Source organism: Myiozetetes cayanensis, unplaced genomic scaffold, assembly GCF_022539395.1.
Source record: "Myiozetetes cayanensis isolate MyiCay16 unplaced genomic scaffold, myiCay2020 scf3, whole genome shotgun sequence".
In the NCBI taxonomy this organism is placed as follows: domain Eukaryota; kingdom Metazoa; phylum Chordata; class Aves; order Passeriformes; family Tyrannidae; genus Myiozetetes; species Myiozetetes cayanensis.
This window is the reverse complement of record NW_026087521.1, coordinates 47,198,084-47,223,357: the sequence shown is the minus strand read 5'-3', so window position 1 is coordinate 47,223,357 and position 25,274 is coordinate 47,198,084. Positions and strand designations below refer to the sequence as shown.

Below are 25,274 nucleotides of genomic sequence, written 5' to 3'. Positions count from 1 at the left end.
AGAAACTTTCTACCAAGCTGTTTCTGAGTTGAAGAAATTAGACACTTCAGCCTAATGGAGCTGAACTAAATTTAAGACCTTCAAATAAGAAAAGCCTGAGACCCTTACATTCTGTACAAACATTGAGGTTTAGATGCCAAAGTATCCTTCTTAAACATGAGAGAAAACATAAATCATAGACTGTGAGCCTGACTTATCCCTGCTCTCATAAAATTATAATTATATTCCTTTGTTTTAGCTGTCATGGCTATTATTTTGTTTCTTTAATTGTATACCTTCTTAAGCTACATATTTCTAACTAGATAAAATATATTTCTCCCTTGCAGATCATCATCCCATTTGAAAACAAATCTGAAATACATAAAGATCAACCTCGTGCACTTTCCATTCAAAGTTCAGAGATGATTGCTACAAATACCAGATGCTCACCAAACTGCAGACACTCTGATCTAGAAGCTTTGTTTCAGAACTTCAAAGACTCTGAATTTTTTAGTAGAACTTTCACCAGTTTTCCTAAGTCCCAGAAAAATTTTAATCTTTTGCATCCAATCTTCCAGAGACATGCTCATGAACAAGACACTAAAATGCATGATGTTTATAAAGGTTATATCATCCCAAAATTGAATAAATATGCGTTAAAGACATCTGCAGCTACTGATGTTTGGGCTTTGCATTTTTCCCAGTTTTGGATAGATTATGAAGGAACGAAAAGTGGGAAAGGCCGACCAATAAGCTTTGTGGACTCATTCCCGCTTTCACTTTGGATTTGCCAGCCAGTAAGATTTGCAAAGTCACAAAAAGAGCTTTTATCGCATAATCAGACAGCTTTGAACATTCCAAGAAGTGAATCTAGTGATCTTGCTAATAGATTGCAACGTAAAAAACTTCTAAAGGAATATTACAGCACTGAGACAGAGCCCTTGACCAATGGCATTCAAATGTCTGAGACTTCGGGAGTGCTTTCTGAAAGCTCTTCCTCTGATGCAGATGTACATGTTCTTGTCCATGTTCAAAAACATGTAAGCGTGCAGATCAATCACTACCAGTATCTTTTTTTGCTGTTTCTCCATGAATCTCTTGTATTGCTCCTGGAAAACTTAAGGAATGACGTAGAAGCAGTGACAGGAAAACCTGCAAAGCAAACAGATGTCTGCATTGGGATCCTACTGAAAAGTGCAGAAATAGCCTTACTACTCCATCCAGTGACTCAGGGAAACCCTTGTAAGTCTCCTGTTGTGGAAGAAGGAAGTCCCGTGGCATCAGAACTCTCCCCTGTGGGAAATGGGGAAGCTCTTACTTCAGAGAGTAAATTAGTTGGTAGTAAGATAGTGGAAGGTGGTATTACTAATTTTAATTATGTAAATGACTGCAAGCCTCTGAATGGTGAAGTTAATAAAGGAATTTTAATAGATCCTCTTTTGTTTAAATCAGACAGTAATATGGATTTTCAGAAAGGAATGTCATTTTCAGATGATGCATCAGATAAAGGTTTGGGAGATACAAGTGAAGGAGGAAGCAGTGGACTTTTTAGTAGAAGTGATTCAGAGGAGGTCTGTGGACCTCTAAGTGAGAAAAGTAGCTTGAATCCTAGGGATTCAGTGTCCATTCTAAATAAGAGAGAAGATTCTACTGAATTTTTCATTGATAAAGAGGATGACAGAAATATATTCTCAAATAAGTTAAATGAACAGGAAGGCACAACTGAAGGCTGTCCTAACCAAGTCAATGACTTGGAAACAGAAACTGCCTTAGAATCTGAAGAGCTTGAAATCAACAAAGACAAAGTGACTTCAGTTAAAATGTTTGCATCCCAGTCTTCATCAAGGTATAGAAGATTTAATACTAAATCAGTTTTCCTACTCTTTGACAATATTTAGCAATCTTGTTGGCCACATACTTCTAGTACTTTTAGCAGTCCAGAAGTGAACATCTAGTAGATGAAAATTTTTAAAGTACGTAGAAAGATACGCAGTATCCGGCATTCAGTGAAAGCTAAAAGGAAGTGTTATTAATTGATTTAAACTATTTACTTTCAGTTTAAATGTTATAAAATATGTATTGAGAAAAGTATTAACACAAATACCCAGAGGAATGCATGTTGTTTCTACTTTTAATTCTTTTTCTTGTCAAAGGCTATTGAATAATCAGATTTATTTTTTTTATATCTTGTCTGGTTTAGAGCAAGTTTTTAAAGTAAATTCTGTGTCTTTCCTTTAATTTGAAATAATAATTTCCTAATATTTTTATATTTTAAAGTGCTAAGCCTAAGGAACGCTGCTCATCCAACCTCCCTGCATTCTCTGTTTCTTACAAAAATATGAAGAGAAGTCCATCACAAGTCTCCCTGGATACCATCTCTATTGATAGTATGATGCTAGAAGATCATTTGATAGAGAGTGATGGAAGTGACAGTCAAAGCTTTCTGGAGAAAGGTAAGTAGGTTTAACAAAATATTTTTAAGCAATATGTGAAAATATTGTTTGTAACTAAAATAATACTCAAAAGGATTCTAGTCCAGCAAAACCTGGATACTTTACAAGACTATTTCTGTTGCCTTCACCAGTTAGTAATACTAAGTATATTCACCATACATCATTTCAAGGGAAAATAAGGTGTGCTACTTAACACTACTTAATTTTTTCCTCTCTTGAGGAGAGTAAGAGCACTGAAGTGCTGTGTTGCAACTTTGAATTAAGCAGAACTTGTTCCCTGCTTTACTTAAAACCCATTGCTTTGACTGCAAGTATTTACTGGTTGTACCCTGAATCAGTATTATGCTTGCAGTGGTAAAGAAGCTTTAATTTTAAATGTAGATGAAAAAGAAATGGATTTTCACTAATACTCACCATGCTAGTTATCAGGCAGATAGGTTTGGTAGTCTCCTTGCAGTTTGTTCCTCAACGAGCAGTTCCTAGCTGTTTACTGTCTAGCAGCATGTATTTGTCCAATTTTTGCTCATCTGTCCATCTAGTGATTAAATAATTTTCTAATGTCAGGAAATAGAGCAAGAAGACCTTATTGGTACCACTTTTCTGATAAATTCTACTTTGAATAAATAATGACTACTCTTTTTCTGTAGGATATCTCTTCAGTCTAGAGCAATAGTGAGAAGACTGCTTCACTTGCAAACCTGTAATATATTTGAATTGTAGGAGTATTCCTGTATGTGCTTATGTGGGAGTATGCCATAAAATATATTTTTCTTTTTAAATAACCTTTATATGTCTTTTTAGCTTGTTAAGCAGTATTTAACTGCAGGTTAAGTCTCCATGCTTTCTAGTTGTCAAGGAAACAATATCATGATTGCTCTAATAAACATATTTGTAGCTTATTTCTCTAAACATAAAACCACAAATATTTGCTCTAAAGGCACTGTGCAGTATTTTAGATACACAACTTGAAATCTGTAACTTTTTTTTCTGCTCAATCAGGTTTATATTTGATTTGGAAGATTAAAAACTACTCTTCACAATTTTTTAACAATGCATGCAGAGTGCTGTTTTGATTTTGTCACTATATTCTGCTTTACTTGTATAGCATCTAGAACTCTGAACTCTCTGTAAGAGGAATGGATTCGGCTGTTCAGTCACAAATATTTGTTTAATAAGCCATTCAGCTCATCTTAAAAAATGAGTCAATGTATGCATACAGTAACAAACACTGACTTTATTCTTAATATAGGAATGATTCAGGTTATGCTATGCTAACTTTCCATTTTTTCTGATGTATATACGGAAGGTATTACAGCCACAAACTATCAAAGCCCATCAGAAAATGCCCATGAAGGAGGCACAGTGATTGAAAATTGTGATGGGTCATCTCCAGATGCCATGAGCGCTGCTTCAGAGAATGCCCATGAGACCAATGAAGAAATGGTAATATTGTACTCCATTAGAATATATGCTTTAGTAAATTATACCTTAAAATAGAACTAAAATGATTGTTTTAGAGGTGATTTTTTGACTAGTTTTGGCAACTTTTGTTAGTACATTATGTAAGCCTACAGATCTAGTGCACTTGTGTTAAGTACAAATGGAGACTGCAATCCAAGTTACATTGAGCTTTCTCTTTGTTACCTTCTCTATAGCCACTGTTGAGAAATGACAGCAGCCACTTAAAAATGTCAGAAAACATTTATGCTTTAGTTGAATCTGATATTTAAAATGAGTTTTTTATCATCATTATCACGTGTAGGTAAGAGAAAGCACCGTTAACTCTGACATATCTAATATGAAGTTGTTTCCTTAGCACTGGTAGCATTTTGTAGAATTTTCAAATAGAATGTAATAAGGGTGCTTCGGGGCCAGATCAGAGATGCCTCTTGTCCAGGATTATGCCAGGACAATGCCCAGCGTTTAGAGAAGGTTATAAGACTAGCACATGTAGAGAGAGATTCCTTGCCTGAGACACCATGCAGGGTCCATTTTTTTCATCTGCCTATGTATTTATTCCATGCTGATCCTGGTCCTAATCAATGCTTCTCAAATTGTGTTCTATCAGTTAAGGTCATGAACTGGAAACCTAGGACTATATGGGCCCAAAGGAAGACAGTGAATTTACTGAAATATCTTCCATGCTTGCTGACTTATTTTCCTTTTCAGTAATGTTAGTCATGTAATCCTACCTTTGCTTTAAAATATTTGTGGATTACTTTCATTTTTTAAAAAATAAGAAAAAAAAGCAGCTCACTTGAATTATTGGTTCCTTTTAAATGAATTCTCAATCACCTGTGCATATAGGTAATATGGAAAAAATATAATTCATTCAGATTGTTATGCAAATACATTTTAGCATATTTTTCTACTTGTAGACTGTAACTAAAAAGCCATTAGAAAAATAAGCCCAAAACAGTAGTAATAATGATGGACATGCACCTTCTGATACCTAAGCTAATTTAAAACTGACTTCTTTTAAAAAAATACTGCCACCCAATAAATATAGAAAAAGGGCTGACTACTCTGCAGATAGCCAAAGTTTAGTACCCTCTCCTGGCTCTTTAACCTGGTCTGATTCAGCACCACAATACTTGGTTGTGCTTGTGATATGGGTAAAGTTGAATGCAGCCTTAGGAAATTTCAGGTGTCACATAGATCATGTGCTTCTCTGTCAGAGTGGAAAAAGTCTGTCTCACTTCCATGGCTTTTCTAGCCAATTCTGAATTGGTGTCAGTGGGTTATAAATACAAGTGTCTGTCTTTGGACAATTGAATATTATGAAGCCAAAATGAAAAGAAGAAATGAGAAAACGTTGTGCTTTTCTGTGAGCAAGGGTTTTGGATACAAAGGGGTTTGTGACAGAAAAGGTTTAGACAGACCCTAGAAAAAATAATGACTATAAATTCATTTTTATAATCTTATATTGTTTTATCTTGGTTTTATTGACAGATGTCTGTTGTGGTTTTTCAAGTATTTGGTGTTAATGGTGAAATTGACATGAGAGGTGAAGACACAGAAATATGCCTACAGGTCAACCAAGTGATACCACATCAGTTGGGAAACATTGGTGTTCGACACTACCTGTGCAACAGAACTATTGGTAAGAACTACCAATTCAGTGTTGTGAAACAGGAGCTGGAAATAATTGTTCTAAGTAAATAAAAATGCAAACACAGTTTTATAGTAGTTCAGTAGTATCCCTTTTTATGCTGGTTTAGAACTCTGATTTCTTTCCTGCTTACATTAAAAGAGAAGAAAATAAATAAATGGAACCATTTATGATTGTGTGGGTAAAAAAATGCATTACATTGAATTCTGGTCATTAGTTTGCTTTTTAAAAAATGAAGTTGGTTTTATTATGTGCTGGTTTTGGCTGGGGTGGAGTTAATTGTCTTCATAGTGGCTGGTAGGGGGTTATGTTTTGGATTTTGCTTTCCCTATTAAACTGTCTTTATCTCAACCCACAAGTTTTCTAGCTTTTACCCTTCCTGCAGTCCTGCTGTTGGGGGAGTGAGCAAGTGGCTGTGTGGTGCTTGGCTGCTGGCTGGGGTGAAACCACGACACGTTACACTACGTTATTGTTTTGTGGAGATGGAACTCCCTTATGTCCCTAATAATACTTTGCTTAATGTACCTTTGTTTGAAGAGCTGTTCCTTTTTCTCAAGATCTGTTTTTCTAGATTAAATTACACCCACAGTTTAAACAGACTTAAAATATTTGGTTTAAGAAAACTTTAAAAATTATTCTCTATTAGGAAAGATTAGCTGAGGACAGACCACCAGTTTTGTTTGGTTTTTTTTTTTTTGAGGGGGTGGTGGTGTTTTGTTAAACTTGATAGAAACACAGTGTAGTTTCATGCCAGACATTTGCACTAGATCAACCAGTGTATTGTCTGAGCTGTTCTTGGGCATGAGTGCAACATATACATTCTTTGCCAGAAAACCAAGTTCTCATACATTGAGGTTCTTTCCTTGGCATGAAGTATTGGTGTGCCACTTCATGTCTCAGTTTTCTTTGCTCCCCTCTGCCAACCTTCCACATGGATTGCTGGATGCCAGCTCTGTTGCACCACAGGGTTTTTGGGCAGATCCCTGATGCACCTGCTTCTGGTTTCTCTCTTTTCCCAGGAAATAGCTATAACAGCTGTTGGCTGCCATGTTTTATTTCAGCCTTCTAGCAGCATGGATTTTGTTCAGGAGGTCACGCTTCAGCTTCAGAGGTGCCACAGCCTCTGATGCCCAGGCTAAAGAACCCATTTACTGGTCAGCTGAGCCACTGCCAGCAGCTGCTGCCTAGAGCAGCTGTCCCACCATATTGTATTCAAGTATCAGGGCAAGTAGGAGGTCCAGCAGGATGACCTTCTGTTCTTACAGCAGGCAAATTGATTTCTGGTTATCTGCCATATCTTTTGTGAAAGCCAGAGGGACTAAACAGTATGAACATATCACCCTCCTGCTCTCATGTGTACTCTACAACTAAAACCCACTTCCTCTGGTTTAGCTGATTATGAGAGGCTTACGCACTGGTTGATTATTCTGTGGACAAAAGGTTATAACATGATTCGGATCTTCTTCCTCTTTCTGGTGGGTACCTAAATGGGTGGGCCCAACACTACATTTTTTGTACCTTGCTGGTCGCTCCGATTCTGTGATGTACATCTCTCCACTGTAGGGCTGTGCTTTCTGTACTGAGTCAGGAAATCTTCTGCAGCTGCTGCTGCTTCCCATCTCCTACATTTATTCTATTAGAAGAACAAAGGGGAAAAAGCTTGAGAATCAGATGAAAAGAAAACCATTTAAATGAGTTAACAGTAACAAAATACCACTAAAAGAACAAGGGAGTAAATGTGTATGATAATATCCCACTAGAGGCAACCCTTCCTCCATGACATTTAATAAAACTTTAAGTGCTGCATTAACAATTGTAGCCAGTAAACTGAAGAATCATGCAAAGCAGTGAATACTCAAGTTATAATTACAGTCTATGAAGGTGTTCTGGGTGAAAATAACCATTTAAAACCTACTATACTGTTAATGCTGTAGAAGTAGAAAGGGAAAAAGGTGCCTAAAATATGGAGTAAGTTGAGGGCAATGTGGCAGCCCTGCAATTCCCTGCAGGCCTGGATGCAGGACTATGCCTTTATCAGATCTTGTCTGGCAGCAGTAACAGAAGAAGGGGGGATGGAATGTGGCAGAGGTACTGTGGGAAGGATAGTGCTTTTACTGAGACCTTGACATGCTTGTGAGAAGGGGACAGCAGTTCATAGCAGCTTCCAAATTGTTTAACACAATTTTTACTCCATCTTCCCTTGACTCTGCCCCTTTCAAATATCTGCAAGGTAACTAAGATTGGCTTAATGACTGAGGTTAAATGTGTGGTCTTTTCCTCGGCTGTTTTTCTGCACTTTGGATTCTCCCAGCAATGATGCAGGCATTTTCTGGTGCAGAAATGCTTAATGCTTATTTCTTTATCTGTATTTGTGGGAAGAATATAAATCCTTGAGGGAAACAAATTTTCCCAAACCAATTGCAGAGATCCATTGAACAGAGTGGTCATTGTTCTTGCATCTGGAGAGTTGCCCTTCTTCTCCAGAACTGTTGGTAGCTTATTTGCTTCTGTTTGGACTGGAGCCAAAAGAGGCACCTGTGGGTATTTTTCTGTTTGGTTGGGGTTTGAGGGTTTTTTTGTTGGTTTTTGTTTTTGTTTGTTTTTGGTTTTTTTTTTTTTTTTTTTTTTTGGAAGGAGGAATATGAGTTTTAGCAATTCTTAAACTTTGGAAGGACTGAAGGATGGAGTCATGGCTGCTGGTGTTGTGGAAGCCTCTATTCACAGAGGTAACAAAGGGAAAGATCCTGGTTCACATCAGAGGCTGAAGATTCTCGTGTTCATTTACAGTTCTTCCCATTGGTTTTTTGTTGGCCCAGTTTGACAATGTGTCTATCTGCTCTCACTCTAGTGCCAGTAGATAAGTGCACATGTCCTGACTCACTGCTCTGCCAGGTTGTCCATGAGAACTAGGCACTATACAGAAAGAGGAACCCAATTAATCTACAGATAGGAAAGCAAATTAATTACTTTGTCAGGCTGCTGTAGCTCAAGGCAGTGTCTGTTGCATGCTGAATTGACATAATTCAGTTGATTTTACTTGAATTAGTTTCTTGAGTTATCTTTCAAGTTTCAGTGCTTGCTTTTGTGTAGTTACTGAGATTATGCTTTTTGTCTTACAGATAATTTCTGTAGGTTAGCCATCATAGTGACCAGATGACTTGAGAATCCCATGGTGTAGTTATGTCTGGTGGTGAACCTTCTTTTTTGTACAAGAAATGGATACTACTTCCCCCACAATCTGGTTACCTTAAATTATTGTATAACATATAATGTAACAGATTTTTTAAAATGATTTTTAGAACTTCATAGTTGAATGCTGCAGTTGTCCTTACTGATTAAAGATAATGAAATTAACAAAAAACTGCCAGGGTTTTTTTAAGGTTTAAATCTACTGCCACCCAAAAATGGAAGCACTATGCAGCCACGTTCTCCATCTTACTGCATTGCTACTTATGTTTCCTGAGTCAGGAAACTTACCCTTTCCAAGAAAATGTTTGCTCTCCTGAGAGAGAGAACTCACTGAAATATTTTTGTGAATTAAAATTTAAGGAATTAGCGGAAAAGTACGCAAAATAGTTGGTTTTCCATTGTCAAGGCACCAAGGAAGCACACATTTTTTTGTGGATGGTGATATTTCTGCATTGTCCGTTCTGTTGTCACAGAGAGGTACTAGTTCCTGTATGTATTCTTAGTTTATTTTTTGTACTTTGAAGTAATATACTTGGAAATTTGCTCTGAAGTTGTGTATTTGCAATGCTGCTTATTGTGGATAATACTTCTAAAGTACTTTTTGGACAACCAGTTTGACAATAGAGACAGAAATAATTACATCATAATTGCTTTTTTTGTACATTGCTAAATTTTAATGCAAATTTGTTTTCCTTTTGCAACAGGTTCTGACTGTAAATCTGTGGCTGGACCTGTTAAGTCATCACCTGAAATTAGTCTGAGATGGGAAAACGGTCCTAGTGCTGTAGTACATTCACTGCTAGCTGTAAAAAATGGTTTTCTTCAGTGTCATGTGGAGAACTTCAGTGCTGAATTTCTAACTTCTTCCCTTACAAACATTCAGCATTTTCTAGAAGATGAAACTGTTGCAGAAGTGATGCCTATGAAGATAAAAGTTTCTAATGCAAGGATTAATTTAAAAGTATGTTAACAATGAGATATTTGGCTGCTTTTAAAAAAATTGTGTTCTTATTTCTTTGATGATAAACTACTAATCTGGATACAGTCAACTTCAAAGAAATTGCTATCATACTCTGGAAAGGTCTTTAGATAGCACTAAAACAATTTAAAAATCCATAGATTTGGCTAGCTCTGTGGTATGCCTAGAGGGGAATTATCTGCATGACCAAGCTATTTGTATGAATTAACATTTTATACTTTTTCCTCCTCTCCCAAGTCTCTCTTGTAGAGTGACAGTGTCTGGTAATTCTACATGTAAGGTATACCAAGCTTCTAGAGGCATAATGTGGGTTTTCCTGGTTGAGCTTTTTTGCTCAGCAAAGTAATGGTTTTCTAATTACAAACCATGGATTTTAACGGTCATTTCTTTCTCCGGCTTGGAGGATAATTCTTGCAATGAAAGTTCAGTACAAAAGAAGGAAAAAGGTTACAGAATTCCAGTTCAACTCACTTATACACTGTGTCTTACAACCCAGATTTCATGTTCTGCTCTACCTAGAAACAGATACTAAATAATGCAAGCTTTTCTCACCACTGTAGTTTAAAATAGCAACATTAAGAGGACACTCCTGCTAAACTCTCCTAGGGGATTTTCTTTCAGCCACGTAAAGGAGATAATGAGTTCTGTACTGCACAACCATTGAATATAAAGATGAGGACACTTTTTTGGGGGGTGTGGAACAATAGTAACACAAAGAAACTTAAAGAAAATTGTGCCATCACTTTGGAAAGTAATTATCACCCATATAAACTCTGAAACAAGTGAGGACTGGAAGAGCAGCTTCAGTGCTACATCTGAGGCTAAGGCCTTGATTCTACTAAGATCATTCTTGATTGGAAGGGCAATTGTTACCTCTATCCTGTTCTACTCAAACTGCATCAGTATTCCTTCCCTCAGTGATACAGCCTTTCCATCCCCTGAGGATCCTTAGGCACTCCTAGAGAGATGTTTTTACTACAGGATTAGCACAACTACTTTGTTTAAGAGCCGTGGATCTGTTCCTCAGATTTCAGTGTATCCAAATGTGAATGCCCAAATGCAAATAGGAAAGTCTTTACATGTAGTCATTTGCATTTAAAACCAGGATCGTGCTGGGTTATTGGCAAGAAGGCAGACTTAAGCAAAATGTTCTTGAGAAAGCAGCTACTTGAGGTGGGGAATGTACATTAATAAACTGGCAACAAGAGTCTCCTTGGCAGCAAAAGCACTGAAGTGCACTCGCTCAGCAGTGCACATAAGTCATGGTGAAGTTATTCATGATGGTTGATAAACTGCAATTTGACATACAGATGATTCATTTCTATAGCGTTGTTGGGTAATAAGGAGTGAGAGGATATGGTTCAAATGTTTGCTGCGTTGCCTATTTGATGTAGTGTGTTCTATTGTTTCTGCGTGAGACGGTGCAGTGTGTTTTATGGCAGGGCAAGAATTTAAGAAAGATTATTTTCTTGTGTGCATTTTCTACTGCAATCTCGATGCTGTTTCAAGAAACTTTGGAAGTTATATCTCAGCATCTTTGTTAGTATGAGTTTAATGCTGATATGTATAGTTTGTGATTATATTGTCTGTGTTACTCTGCTTGACAGGGATAATGAACTATAAAGACTTCCTAGGGATACCCCAAAGAAGTAATTTGTGAAGTTCCTCTTCTGTTGAATACAGTAATATAACTAAAATGCAGCTGGTGGCATCCCAAGCTAAATTCTAAAAAGACAAAATCTGCTCAAGAATGATAGCTCTACCCATTCAATCCTTAAATAGTTCAAGGGAAAATCAGATACTATGTAGTGCAGGCTTCTTATCTCTTACTCGGAAGGCTCCTGAGCTAAAGAATGTCTTGAGTTGGGATATAATCTTATTGAGATGCCTGTGAAAACACTTTGAAGTATTTTAGTCAGACTATATATTGAGTTCAGCAGACTTATTCCACAGATAAATTTGAGCCTTTAATATGATCCCTGGGGGAAAAAAATGGAGGCAAAGTTTAGTGGAGATCCTGTTAGAAAATTCTACTCTGAAATGTTCCCTTTCAAGTTTCATTAAATCCACTTATGTTTAAATGAACATCCTAATTAGCTATTTTGATTTTCTGGTAAACTCATTTTTGAATACATGTATTTTTTTAGGATGATAGTCCACGTGAAAATCTCAAGGCATCTGAGGTGGTACCCATAAAGCTGCATATTGACATACTCTGGATAGAAAGAAATGATGATGGCACTTTTGTCATTAGAGGTTTGTATAATCCTGCACCTTCATAATTCAGTTTTATAATCTTACTGTTATTTCCTTTGTGCATACATGTGGCTAATAATGAAATGATGATAATTTGTGGAAGCTGTTGTTTCTATATGCCTTAATTCTAAGTGTTGTCACATAGAGGAAAGTTACCTTTTGGAACAGTATATTGGCTGTGATAACCTACAGCTGAATCGACCTGAGAGAAATAAAACTATGCATACAACATCATCAGGAAATGTTTCATCAGTGCATAGCACTTCATCACGATAACTTTAGGTTCCTTTGAGTAAAAACCAAAAAAAAAAATTCTTTTCTTTACGGATTATCAGAATGATTACCATCTTTGTGGTTTTGTGTAATATTTATTTTTTAATTAAAAGACTATTTAAGAAGTGCAAGTAGCAATTTCCAATTCTGTGTATCACAGTGCTGCCCTGGCAGCAGGTTGCACTGAGATTTGCATTTAGAACAGTGATTTAATATTGTACTTTTCATGAAGCATGTATGTGCTTACAGGATTGGGGTTTTTTTTACATGCATGGGCAAATACTAAATACTCATAACAAGGCAATACATATAGAGCTGGAACTTTACTGTTGTCTTTCACAGATATGTCAAAGAATCATAATCTAGGTTGGAAGGAGCCTCTAGAGGTCATCTGGTCCTACTCCTAGCTCAATGCAGGGGCAGATTAGATCAAGTTGCTCAATGCCCTGTCCAGGCAAGTTTTGAGCATCAAAAAAGGATACCACAACCTACCATAAGTAATCTGTCCCAGTGTTTGCCACTCTTATGGTTTTTTTTTTTTTGTATTGTGTAATTAGAATTTCCTTTGTTGCAGCTTGTGTCTATTGCCTCCTGTCTACCCTCTCAGACAGAGGTGCTTGAGCACTTGCCAAGCACCCCAGGGACGTCTGGTTCACCTTCTCTATACCCTTCCACTAGGCAGGCAAAGGTGGCATTAAGATCACTCCACAGCCTTCTCATCTTCAGATTTGACGAGTGCATGTTGCTGGGCCCCTCATTTGTACAGCATGTGCTCCTGGCCACAATTATGTTGGTGATCCTCTGCTGTCAGTATCTATACTTTCTCACACTAGGGAATCCAAAACTGGATCCAGTATTCCAGATGTGGTCTCACTGGTGTGAGTATTGGGGAATAATAACTTCCCTCATCTTGCTGTCTATACCCTTGCTAGTACAGCCTGCATGTCCCTGGTTTCTGTTGTCAGAGCTCACTGTTGACTCATGATAAAGCTTGTTGACCAAGGCCTACAGGTCATTTTGGGCAATTTTGCTTTCTGTCCAGTTGGTTCCCAACCTGTAGCAGAGCAAGAGGTTATGGACTCTCAGCTGCAGGACTTCACATTGGCTTCAGCTCAACTTCATGAGGCTCCAGTCAGTCCATCTCTCCAGCCTGGCCAGGTTCCTCTGAAAAACAGCTTTGCCCATCAGTGTGTCAGTCACCTACCCTTGAGTTTGGTGGAGTTCACAAAACTGCAGAGTGCACACACCCTTTCATCCAGGTCCCAAATATGTTAATCCAGCAGTACGCAATGTATTGTATGACTTGAGGAAGGCTGAGATTGTATGACTTGAGAGGCTGCAGGGAGATCTTAATGCCCCCTTTATCCACCTGATGGAAGGGTATATAAAGAATGGACCAGACTTCTCAGAGGTGTGCTGTGGCATGATTTGCTTGTATTTTAATTTTTGCACGTTATCTAATGCATTGTGTGAGTTCTTAAAGATGTTCAATGTATTTTGGTCATCTTTTTATACTAAACATTGAAAGTTTCATAATATAGTTAGAAAATAGTTTTAAGGTTTCTTTTAGCTCATATTTTTTTCCCTTTTTGCTGAAGTGCTTTGATCCCTATATTTGTCTTGGACTGCTCAGGTACAGTGATTTCAAAGGCATAGGTTAAATGCCATCTGCACATCAGTGATACATGTCTGTAGTGCTACATTTTTTGAGTCCTCACGTGGGTGTGGCGAGAGGAGGGGGTAATGAACAGAAAACTCTTGTTTTGAAGGAAATGTTTAAAAAACAAAACAGTCACAGAGTATTTTTTAGACTACTGAGAACCCTGACCCTCACTTTTCCTCTTGATGTCAAGGAGTGTATTTTAACAGATATTATACTGCATTTCAGTTACAAATGCTAGAAAGTTTCTTTAATGCCAAGTAATTAAAGTTATTATCTAATTTAAAAACTTGATCCTGCAGGTTTATCTCACTGTGTCTTCAAACGTAAATGCAGTCTTCAGAGAGACCTGTAGACAGTATATTAATAGTAATATTAATAGTTCTCAAACTTCTTATTATTCAGAGTGCATATTCTGTGGTGATGCTATTGGTCAGTATAAAAATGTGTTTATTTCCTTTAGGCAGGAAGTTACATATTGCTCCTTCCCTCCTTCCTTCCTTTTCTCTAAGAGGTTATGAGTTTTATTTTTTATTCTTAAATTTGATTTTGAGAGTTAAATATAAAAGCACTTAATATCATAGGTATATTTGGTTTAGATGTTTTTAATTTTAGACTGATAAGAATCAACCTTAAAAAACATTCGACAAAACCCCTATGCACCATTTCTGTGATACAGATAATCAAAAAGTAAATGATGTGTCAAAGATGAATTCAAGTAGTGAATTGCAGCAAGCAGTGGAACCTGTTGGACATAAAACAAAGGACCAAGCCACGCAGATTACTTGTGAAATTCCGAGGCCTTCTAAATCAAGCAGGGATTCAGATGACTTCCTTAAAAATGAGGTATTAAGAACTGATTCTTACTTCCCCCTGCCCCCTCAAAATCATGTTACAATCCTTAATCATCATAATTCTTAGGTTATCTGGGGGTGGGATATACTTCTGTTTAGAAATCTGTTTGAGATGGAAAATATGGATCCCGGATATTACAGTATGGCTCAGCAATTTAATACTGCTTTCTAAATAGGGCAGTAATACACTGCACACTGATTATTTTTCTTTACATCAGAGAGAGTTCTATGAGGGAGTTTTCTTCTCCCCATCTCCCTCATCCCTGTACAACACAACTGCCAAACACAAGGGACTAGGCTGTTTAGTCAGACCCTTACTAATCTATCAGTCATACCTGGGTTTTGAATTGATGATGACAGAACACATCCACACATCCATTTGGTTTTCTACTGGGTGAGAATCTGTTCCTGGAGCTCAGAACCTGGGGTCATTTCCACTCCACTCTAGAATGGAAATGGCATAGCTAAAACACTGATTATCCTGCCTTTTGAGCTAATTGCATCAACTCTCTCTGTGTTCTACACTCATTGACTGGGAATCAGTGGCAATTGACTCAGCCCCAGCAAGCCTCAGCCCAGGAATGAATGTGAGCATATGGTATTTTAAAGTTACTGTGATGGAAAAAGTTGTCAGTATGCAGGAATACTAATAGCTTTCTCTTCTCACCCAATCATTTCAGCTTATTGAAGAAAATGAATGTCTCAAACGGGAACTAGCTAAAGCCAAACTGGCTCTTGCTGAGGTCCAAATGGAAAAAGATGCCCTGCTTCATCACATGAAGAAGATGAATGTTGATCATCAGTAGGGTAGTGTTCTGGCAGTACAAGAACATCAGAACTTCAGGTGATGGTGGCATCTGAAATACTGTCTGTAAATCACTTGAAGATGTGGTTATTTTTTTGGTCACAGACAAAGTTTTCTCATTACAAAAAAAAAAAGTGAACTAGGTACTATTCTGAATTTTTCATTAAACATTGTAACTTTTTTCAGCTCATTTTAAACTGAATTGACTTTGGAAAAATCAGTTTGTACTGTACTTTATTAATTTACAAATGAAAAAATCATATCATCTACTTTTATTATTATCAAAGGAAATGTTATTTTTAAAATGTTTTCTGAAAAGTGGATGGCTCAACTGTGAAAGAAGGTATACCCTATGTACCACGCCTCACTAACAAACTGCACCTCTGTTTGTTAAAGATACGTTGTTTGATTGTTACCAGAAGGTATCCATACAAGATGTTACATTTGCACTATGATGATATGGGCTAGATCCTCTAGAATAGTATAGCTACTGAAAATTAAAATACCAGCCCTAAACTGGCCCTAAATTCAGTGTAATTTGCCCAGAGAGGATTTTAAGAATAATCCTCTGGTGCTATAGACTTCCCTATACTGTTTCCATATGTGCTCCTAAAATACCACAGTAAATGCTGGAGAATTTCAGTAAGAGGGCATACTACTGGGCTTTCCTCCTGCCTGAAGGTCCACTGTATCTGTACAGCTGATGTAATTTAGACATTCACACTTTTTATTTTTCCTCTCTCTGTGATGAGGATATAGCCCTGCACTAGGATCCAGCCCTTTGTGACAGGTGAGCTTTGAGCCATTTTGTATTCATGTCTGATTTCTGCACAACTCATCAGACATGCCCAAGGATTTGGTTCAATGTATTTAAATATGTAATGTCAGTGTTTGTGAGGGGGGAAAATCCTACAGGGATTTATTAATTGTATATTGCTTTTTTTTGATAAAAAAGCTGTAGAGAATCACTTAATTACCCAATGAAATTGTGAGATTACATGAAATGTAATTATACAGTTTAAATTATGGGTGATTTGTACAAATTGAAGAATAACTTTCAGCTAAAAACTGGTACAGATGGATAAGTAAAAAAGCACAACACTGTAAAATAGAGAATATAAGAGTGTGCTTCTAAACAATTTAAGAAACAACATATAAAACTATAGATGCCTGTAAGAGATTGTCTTTGCTAGAAGTAAAAATAACTAGTGACCTTGAATCTGACAACTGAAAATCTTTTAATTGCTACCACAATTGTTTCTGCTCCTTTGGATGTTGGGGGGAAGTTTTGTTTGTAGATATGCAGGCAAATTTCCTCAATTATTTAGTATCCTGTGGTTTGACTTTGCGTATGCAAGCTGTCAAACTAGTTTTAATTAAAATGGTTTTCATTAAAACTTTTTGAAGGACACATAATTTGCACTGCTGAAAATAGTTATTGAAAGTGTGTAGATTTTAATGAAGAAGTCTGTGGAAGAACTGGTTCAGGCAGTATTTTAAAGTCTGCCTTATGAACCCTAGTTGAAATTCCCCTTAATGCCCATGGAAATTTTTATTTTATTATTCTGAATAAGATGAAAAAATATACATACAATGTTTCTATAGAAAAATTAAATATTTGTATTTCAACAGTTATTTAAGACAATATTAAATAGGAGTGGTGCAATTTCACATAAATACAATGTCAGATTCAGGGGAGTATTTCTCCACTGGTTTAATTCTGGTTGGTACTATTAAAGTAATTCTTACTTGGTTTATCCTTGCCAAGATCTAGTTAGAATTATTCTGAAGAAAGGAATGTATAGAGCGCTTAGTAGCATGTTGCTAGAATATTACATTGAAAATTGTCTAATTTTTAAAAATAAATAAATAGCAATATGAAATGCCTGTCTTTATTACTGCACAAGCTAGTACCTGCTTCTTTTAAGAAAAGCCAAACAGAAGCCAAACTCAGAACAATAGCCCAAACCAGCCCTTCTCAGATGTTGAAATTCAGGGTATCACTTCCTAGCACTTTGTTATAACTGAATACATTTCTACTTCATGGCAGTTTTGCAGTAATGAGCATCATATGTGCACAGTTCAGAAGAGATGGGTGTGTTTGGCTGTGAGCTTGACAACACTGAGAGTGATAGTACTGTGTCACTCCAAAATGAGTTCTGCTATTGAAAAAAATGCAGAGGCAAAGTAATAAATTAACTTTTGAAAGTGCATTTAGGTTATACTAAGCATAGCTATGAAAAGCCTCAGATTAAAAACAAAAAAAAGGCTTAATTCATCTTCAGGGCTCTGCCAGTGGACATAACCTCCTTAAGTCCTAGATAGGAAATGTGCAATCAGTGGAGCTTCTTGAATGAATCACTGCTTTTATTCTGCAAAGAACTTGGAGAACTTCAGTGTATACTGCAAACTGACTCCAGAAGTCCTGCAGACAAGCTGTTAGCAAGTTTTATTTTATATTTTTTGAAAATTTAAACTGGTCTACACTCGTTAGCTTGTTTAGAATTCCTATTTTAATGCCGAATAAAGCTTTCACGTTAGCTCACCTTGAAGAGTCTGAGCCCTTTCCCAGGCTTGGTCACTGAATCATTCTGGCACACGCTGTTCTAGTTCTCACTAACTCTTACCATTGTTGATAAGCACCAGTTTTAAATCAAAATTATGTGGCCTTACAGTATTAATTATAAAAGGCCTGTTGGAGAGGCAGCTTTGTGGAGATCATCCCTGTTCTCTGATGTCCCTGTTCCCTGGATTAAGCCGACCATGGCTGTTGGTGCAGGGGACTATGGCACTGGCTGGGAGGGAATTGCCTTTCCCCTCCCCCACCGCTCCTGCCTAAGTTTTTTATTTCCCATCCCATTAGCCATGTCTGTTTGTACACTGTCTCCCTTAGGAATTTACCTGGGAGTCTTAAACTGGGATCATAATTGATCTCTAAAGGATAACTCCTAGCTACAGAACACTTCCTACAATCTGACATGATAATGGTTACCTTTATTGAAAATAATTTTATAATAAATGTAAGGGGAATGTGATAATAAAGGTAAAGACTTTATCAAGCATCTACAATTCCAAGAGATCAAAATGTATGTAAGGTAGTGCAGAAGCAAACTCCCCACAGTGACCGGATTTCAGGTAAGTAATGATGAGGAAAATGGTTTCTGTATGGAAAAAAAGTGCTTGTCTAGTTCTTAAAACATTCATCACAAAATGCTTGAAGTAGATTTTCAGCTCACTGTTGCCATCTGCAAATATTAAAGAGTACTTCATATTCCAATTCAGCTGTTGATATAATTCAATGTCTTTTTATCTTTTGTAGGCACAAAACATGACCTTGCTAATATGTTAAGTAGCAATGAAATTGTGGGCACTGGCTGTGAAATCCACTAATTCATCCCTCACAGTAGGAAAATGAGTTTTTGACAGCCCTGCAATACAACTTTATCTTTTTTTAATTCCAACCCGTGCCACTTCACTTTTGCTGACTAGCTTTTGAATAGCTGCCCCATTTCCTCTGCCTGGGTGAAGATACCTGTCAGTGTGAACCTAGTGGCAGGCTCTGTAGTGCTGAAGCATATCTCTCATGTCCTGAGGCTAACACGGGGTTTTGAGTGGTGCAGGCTCCAAACGCTGTGTTCAACTGCACTCTGTTTAATTCTGTGGTAGTGCCTGTCCTCATCCTGTACTGCTTAGTAATCACATGGAACCTGAAAGCAAGAACAGCACAAAGATCACACTAATCAGTATTTAAGGGATGCAAAACTTGTATAGGAATAGTGGTCTTCACTGAAGGAACAAAGCTCTATTTCTCAATAAAATCAAGAAAAAGTGTAAATCATAAGATTGATAGTACATAGAAGCTGTGTAGTTACAGTTCTAGGTCTTTTTAGCATGCTTATATAAAAAAACCACAATTTTAATTACAAAATATATTTTGAACACTTTAAAATTAATATTTAAAAAATACTTCTGCAACTTACAGCTTTTAAATATTATAGAATGCCTTAAATATTACAGAATGTGTCACACTACTTGCTAGCTGAAACAAGTTGCAGGAATTTTCAAAAGTCAACCTAAACTCTTGGTAGCCTTTGTTCTCACCCAAAATAAGGGGTAAATTTTGCATCCTAAAGAGATGAATCTTTCATATTGCCAGCTACTTAAATGGGTAAATATTAACTTTTTTAAAAGGTCATTTTAGTTTTATCTACCATTGCCCAAGCCATCCCTAAATTCAAGTATCTGTATTTTGTTATTTTTTTCCACTATCTCCTGCCTTCCCTTTAGTTGCCATCACCCATTTTCAAATGAGCAGAAGTGTAATATGTCTATTTCCTAAAGCTTTCAATCATGCAATCTCAGTATGAAATCTTGCATTGTCTAATTTCTGAGAGCATTGTTTTGGAAGTAAAAATAAGATGCACTTATGCCGTATCTTCTGTGAGAGTAAGCTGGTAGTGTGTGGAGCGTAATGCATGAACTGGTTAATGCAGTTCTCCTAGGACAGAGTATGCTTGAAACCACAATGATTTAATTTGAGTTAGATAATTGGTAAGTCATTTAAACATTTGACAGAGACATGAACAAATGAGCACTTCAGAAGTGGTAGTCTGAGCCAGCAGTCAATGAATAAAGAAGCAGCTTATCTATGGAACAAATCTGGATGTTTTCATATTATCTGCAAACCACAGTACACCATTACCATGGAAGGTGCAACTGTTATAAATACTTTTATCAGTGTAATTATATTGTTCTAGTAACTCGGGGTTTTTCGGCATTGGAAAGATAACTTTTCAACGAGAGTTACCATATTGCAGTCTATGATGGTTCATGTTTTACTAGGGAGAAAAGCCGTGCTTAATCAGTTCTCAGAATGCGAACGTTTTAGTCGCTTTTCGTTCAAAACCGCGACTGGGGCAGAGCGCCCCTCCCGCCGCCGCCGCTTGGTGGCAGTGCGGGAGTCACTTGCGGCCTCATTTTCCCTGGGTACCAGCGCGCCTGGCGCCCTCACCCATCGGCTGCCGCATCGCAGTAGAAAATGTCAGGGTAGAATCTCGTGTTGTTATAAACTTTTGATGCTTAATCTCGTGATTTTTTTTTTTCCACTTTTAATTTGGATATTTTATCATTTTCTCTACCGCCTTCTTTATGACACACTTCCTCTTTAAATAAATCACATGAACTGCCTGAACAGTGTTAGAAGAAAGGTTTTCTTCCTCCCTTTAGCTTTAAATAAATTCTTAAAGCATATTTTTGTACATATTTTCCCGTTTATGGTAAAATGTTTATCAGATTATTTTGTCCTTTATCATTATCTGTTAAAAGTTTAGAATTATTTTGTCTCGTTTTGCTGTCATTGTATAGATGCACAACTCCACCTTGATGTCAACAATTTATTTGTTCAATTTTCTTGCTAACTAGGAAAACCCCCTCGTTTTTAATAAACTGAGCATATAGAGAGGTTTTCTATATTTCTTTGGGAATAACCAAAAGTAGTGCTTTACAAATGCTCACCTTCACCAGATGGTAATCTAACAAGATAGTTTATATTAACACTATAGTGTGTGGTAAGTGATCTGGAGTTACTTCTTTTTATATCCTGTTTGGCTATTCAGAAACTTACAGGCAGAATGACTAAGCAGAGACAAAAACATTCTATATAAAATTTACTGTAGGAATGGGGTCGCTTAATTTTGTCAAATAGAAAAAATAGCAGAGAAAGCAGCTGTCTCTTCATTCCTCTGGAATCTTGATGTGGTTTGTTCCTTCCACTTATTAATTATATTTCTAACAAGAGACTGCAACTCAGGTATGATGGAGAGATTTTTAAGGTCTCATTTTGCAATGCCACATACCAAAACATGTTGCAGAATATGACAATATACTGGACACCAACACAATCACAGCCACTTACCTGAACGGACTTTGATGTAGAAATGAGGCTTCTCTGCTCAAACTTAGCAGGAAGATAGCAAGAAGACTCCAGAAGTATCATTTCCTTCTAAAACATGAGATTCGATATTTTTGAAATATTCCCCCCCCCAAAAAAAAAAAAAAATCTATTTAGACTTTTTGAGTATATACATATTTGGAAATATTTAAACAACAACTTCTTAAAAAACTTATAAAAAATATATCACTCCCAGCATTTAATTTCCTATCCAGAAGTAATGTAAGAAATATGGTAAGTTGCAAACAGTCACTGAGAAATTCTTTAAAGCAGTATCAGAGCTATTTGCTTTAACGGGATCCCAAATCCCTTCAAATCACTGACAGTTGGCAATGTAACTCATGGAAAACTACAAGTTAAGTTTCCAACTCAAACTCATCTGAAGATATATCTGGGAGTGGTCATGACCTGAACGCTGTTCTTAAACCTTCCTTTGCAATTATCAGAAGCATTTTCAGCTTATGCAACAGGAAAGTCTTCCTTCAAAGTCATAACGATAAGAAGATTTAAAAGACTCCTTGAAATGGGACTTGACAAAATATTTTAGCAGGCAAAGACAACCTAGAGTTAATCTCTTTTGCCTTCTCATTATGCAAAACATGTCCCTTATTTAGCTACTGTAAGTCACCGCTGTCAGGAAGGAGGAAAAAAGGAAAGTATTTGAAATAAGCATAGGGAAAACGATACACTAGAACAAATTCTGGGCACCTTATTCATGAAAACATGTTCCTGTGTGGCTGAATAGCTGTCATCCTTAATGTCATTGTGGCTGTCTTTAAGTCTGCAGCTGCTGGAGTCAAAAGCAATGTTTTTACCTAGCAGCAGTATAGAAAGTAACAGATTTATTTTTTTTCTTCTCCATCTGGTGATAAAACTTGTATGTGGAGCAGTATCATACTGTATGTAGTAGCTGGCTATTAACTGACAAACACCATCATAATCTCCATTTTGCTGATGTCCGTTCACTTTAAGGACACTTGAAAACTTCTTCTGCCAATCAAGAGAACCTAGATAAAGTGGGATTTATGAATAACAGGAGATGTAGTTATACCAGTTACCATGAGATCTCACCCGCTGTACTGTCCCTGATATCCACTAGAAATGGGCCTGCCAGAAGAGGCTGAGACTGAAGCACTGGAGATGAAGTTACTGACAAAACTTAACTGAAACTGCACATACTTAAAAAAGGATGAAGCAGAGCTCTAACACAAACATGTCCTAGGCATGATGTACGTTTTCACTGCAACCAGCCTAACAGGGTAATCTTCCCTGTGAGAAAGACAGTATTGTATTGTAGAAGGAAGTAGAAAAGAGAGACTAAGAATTTCTATGAAAAGAAGTTTAAAAATTGTGGCAAGAGAGAAAAGTACAATAAACAAAGGTAAGCTGAATACTAACTAAATCAGGTGCTATGAATGTTTAGATACTGTATACACAATGTGCATTAGATCAGGTACATTAAAAATGTATGAAAACATTCAAAATAACTGGAAAATTATGATTTGCTGTAAAAACAATCCTACATGGAACAAAAGAAATTTACTTGGCTTCTAAATCTAATCTGAATTTTTTCCTTGCTTAAGTGGTGATTGTGGGGAAATTTGTAAGTCTCTTCTCCCAAGAAACAAGTGATAGGACAAGAGGAAACAGTCTCATATTTTGATTTTTCAATATTAAAAATGTTATATGGTATCTTCAACATAAAAAGGAGTATGTGATAAAATCGTACTGTCACAGAAGCTCACTGATTTGCCATCACAAAATCTATTTTGAAGAAACTACAGTGTGTGGCAGGTCCAGAGGTGTGAAAAGAGAAACAAATGGAAGAAAACAGCACATATCAGCTTTATGCGACTTCAGAATTTTCCTACTTGAATTTCATCCTACTATTCATCCTACCTTAGTTATTTAACCTTGTTTAATACACTCCCCTTATCCCAAATCTCTTTGCTATACTTAATTATTTGATTAAAGATTACTTTACATTAATTATTGCATATTTTTCTAGGATGATCCCAACCTATTTGCATATCCATAGCAGAGGGTGTCTCTGTACTCCCTATTTTCTTAATACAATACGAAAAGAGAACATCTATCATGAATAGCCATAGCAGTTTTCTTCCAATGTAAAAGAATCCAGATTAATGTCTAAATGTGTTTTGCTGAATCAGTTCCAGTTAGAAGAGTGGTCATCCTGTAATCCTCTCTGCTACCTTTGCTACAGATGCTCTGGGGTAGGTCAATTGTGTTCTTAAAACATTAATCTTACATGTAATATTTTTTTGTGCATGGTTCTGCCTCTGAGATCTTAGCTTTAACTTAGCTGCTGAATTAAAATTAGTAGGGCCTGGGGTTGATAGTCACCTTTGGTTCAGATAAATCATAAGTATAAATTAAATGAATCGGCTGGTTTAGCCATAGACTTTACCAATTATTATATTGTACCAAAATCTATTGTATTGTTAGAAGGCTCAAAATGAGGAAGTTGCACATTAGGAAGCAAATTACTCATGCTAATATTTTTCTCTGTAATCCAGCTACACAAGAGATAAATGAGATTTAGAATTTCACTGCATAACCATGTCCTCATGCAAAAAAAAAAGCAATAACTTTCCTCCCTAGGCAGTGCAGGAGTAGCTTTCAAATTTTAATAACCACTCTAGAATGTTGTTTTGTGGGGCTTGAAGAAGTAATTAGGAATGAAAAACCTTTTTATTGTTGGGCTAACGGAATAAAATATGTAAGGACCCTAATCTTGTGCTAGGAGCCAAGTATCAGCTTCACAAAATCACCATCTCTGACAAGTTTGATATTAATTGTTCCTTTTGGCAGACAGCAGGAGTACTCTTAACATCGGAGTCACTGTGTTGTTGTATATGTACTGCACAAAACCACAGTAAACAATGTGCCGTTTATTTTAATTTACATACGAAGACTCCACTCCTACACAAGGCAGTAACCTGAGATAAGACAGATTAGCAAGACTATAAGCAAGGCTTACATACCTATTATTTGTGCTGTGTTGCTATCAGTGTGCACACATACATAACAGTCTCCATGCTAAAACGTCATTTATCAAAATAGGAGCACACGCTTCCAAATGGAATTCAAAGCAACCCTAAGCCTATTATAAATTAAAATATTTCAGTGAAAGCAGTACATTAATGTGGTTTAAGTCTGTCTCCTCACCACTGTGATTTCTTAGTTCTTGTTTAGGAAAAATAATAGATAATTGTTTTATATTTACCTTTTTCATATCACTTATTTTATATACTTCTATTTATATCTTCCAATGGTTATAATTTTTTTAAACCCAAAGTGGCCTAGTCTATTTAGGCTTTATGAAGGCTGTATGTACTATACTTCTGATTATACCTCTTCTCCTTTACTGTACCTTGCTTAGTTCTGATGTAGTTTTTGAGACAGGACAAACTCAGTGGTTTTACACATTGACATAATAATGCTCATTTCCTTTCCTAGCAATTCCCAGTAATTTCATTTGCCATTCTGATTACCATATAGCATTAAATGGACATGGTTATAGGACGTCTCCAATAATTCAAGATGACAGAGCTGTAACAGTTGTATTTAGCCAGATGTCTGTCAATTTGCCAGGCACGGAATCAGACTCAGTAGTTCTCCAATTCCCTACTCAAGTTCCTTAAGAGTCATTAGCATCACATTTGCTACCTTCCACTCATCTAGTGCCATGGCCAACTGAAGCAATAACTTGCACCTCACCATTTTAATTTCATGAGTGTTAG

General features: G+C 36.7%; 1 protein-coding gene across 4 annotated transcripts in view; it reads left to right on the top strand.

Moving 5' to 3' along the window:
* The window catches only part of BLTP3B (bridge-like lipid transfer protein family member 3B), a 52,723-nt gene extending 34,611 nt beyond the window's left edge, over positions 1-18,112 (top strand). For 2 of the 4 annotated variants that reach the window (XM_050323420.1, XM_050323419.1), the window contains 8 exons: positions 327-1,825; positions 2,257-2,432; positions 3,739-3,875; positions 5,385-5,535; positions 9,438-9,694; positions 11,860-11,968; positions 14,581-14,747; positions 15,436-18,112. In XM_050323420.1, the coding sequence (XP_050179377.1) occupies positions 327-1,825; positions 2,257-2,432; positions 3,739-3,875; positions 5,385-5,535; positions 9,438-9,694; positions 11,860-11,968; positions 14,581-14,747; positions 15,436-15,561 (2,622 nt within the window). In that variant the 3' untranslated portion in view covers positions 15,562-18,112. Of the gene's footprint in view, positions 1-326; positions 1,826-2,256; positions 2,433-3,738; positions 3,876-5,384; positions 5,536-9,437; positions 9,695-11,859; positions 11,969-12,583; positions 12,696-14,580; positions 14,748-15,435 lie in introns of those variants that run through there. The other 2 variants (XM_050323421.1, XR_007629899.1) reach the window with 2 other exon arrangements.
* Positions 18,113-25,274: the final 7,162 nt, after the last annotated feature.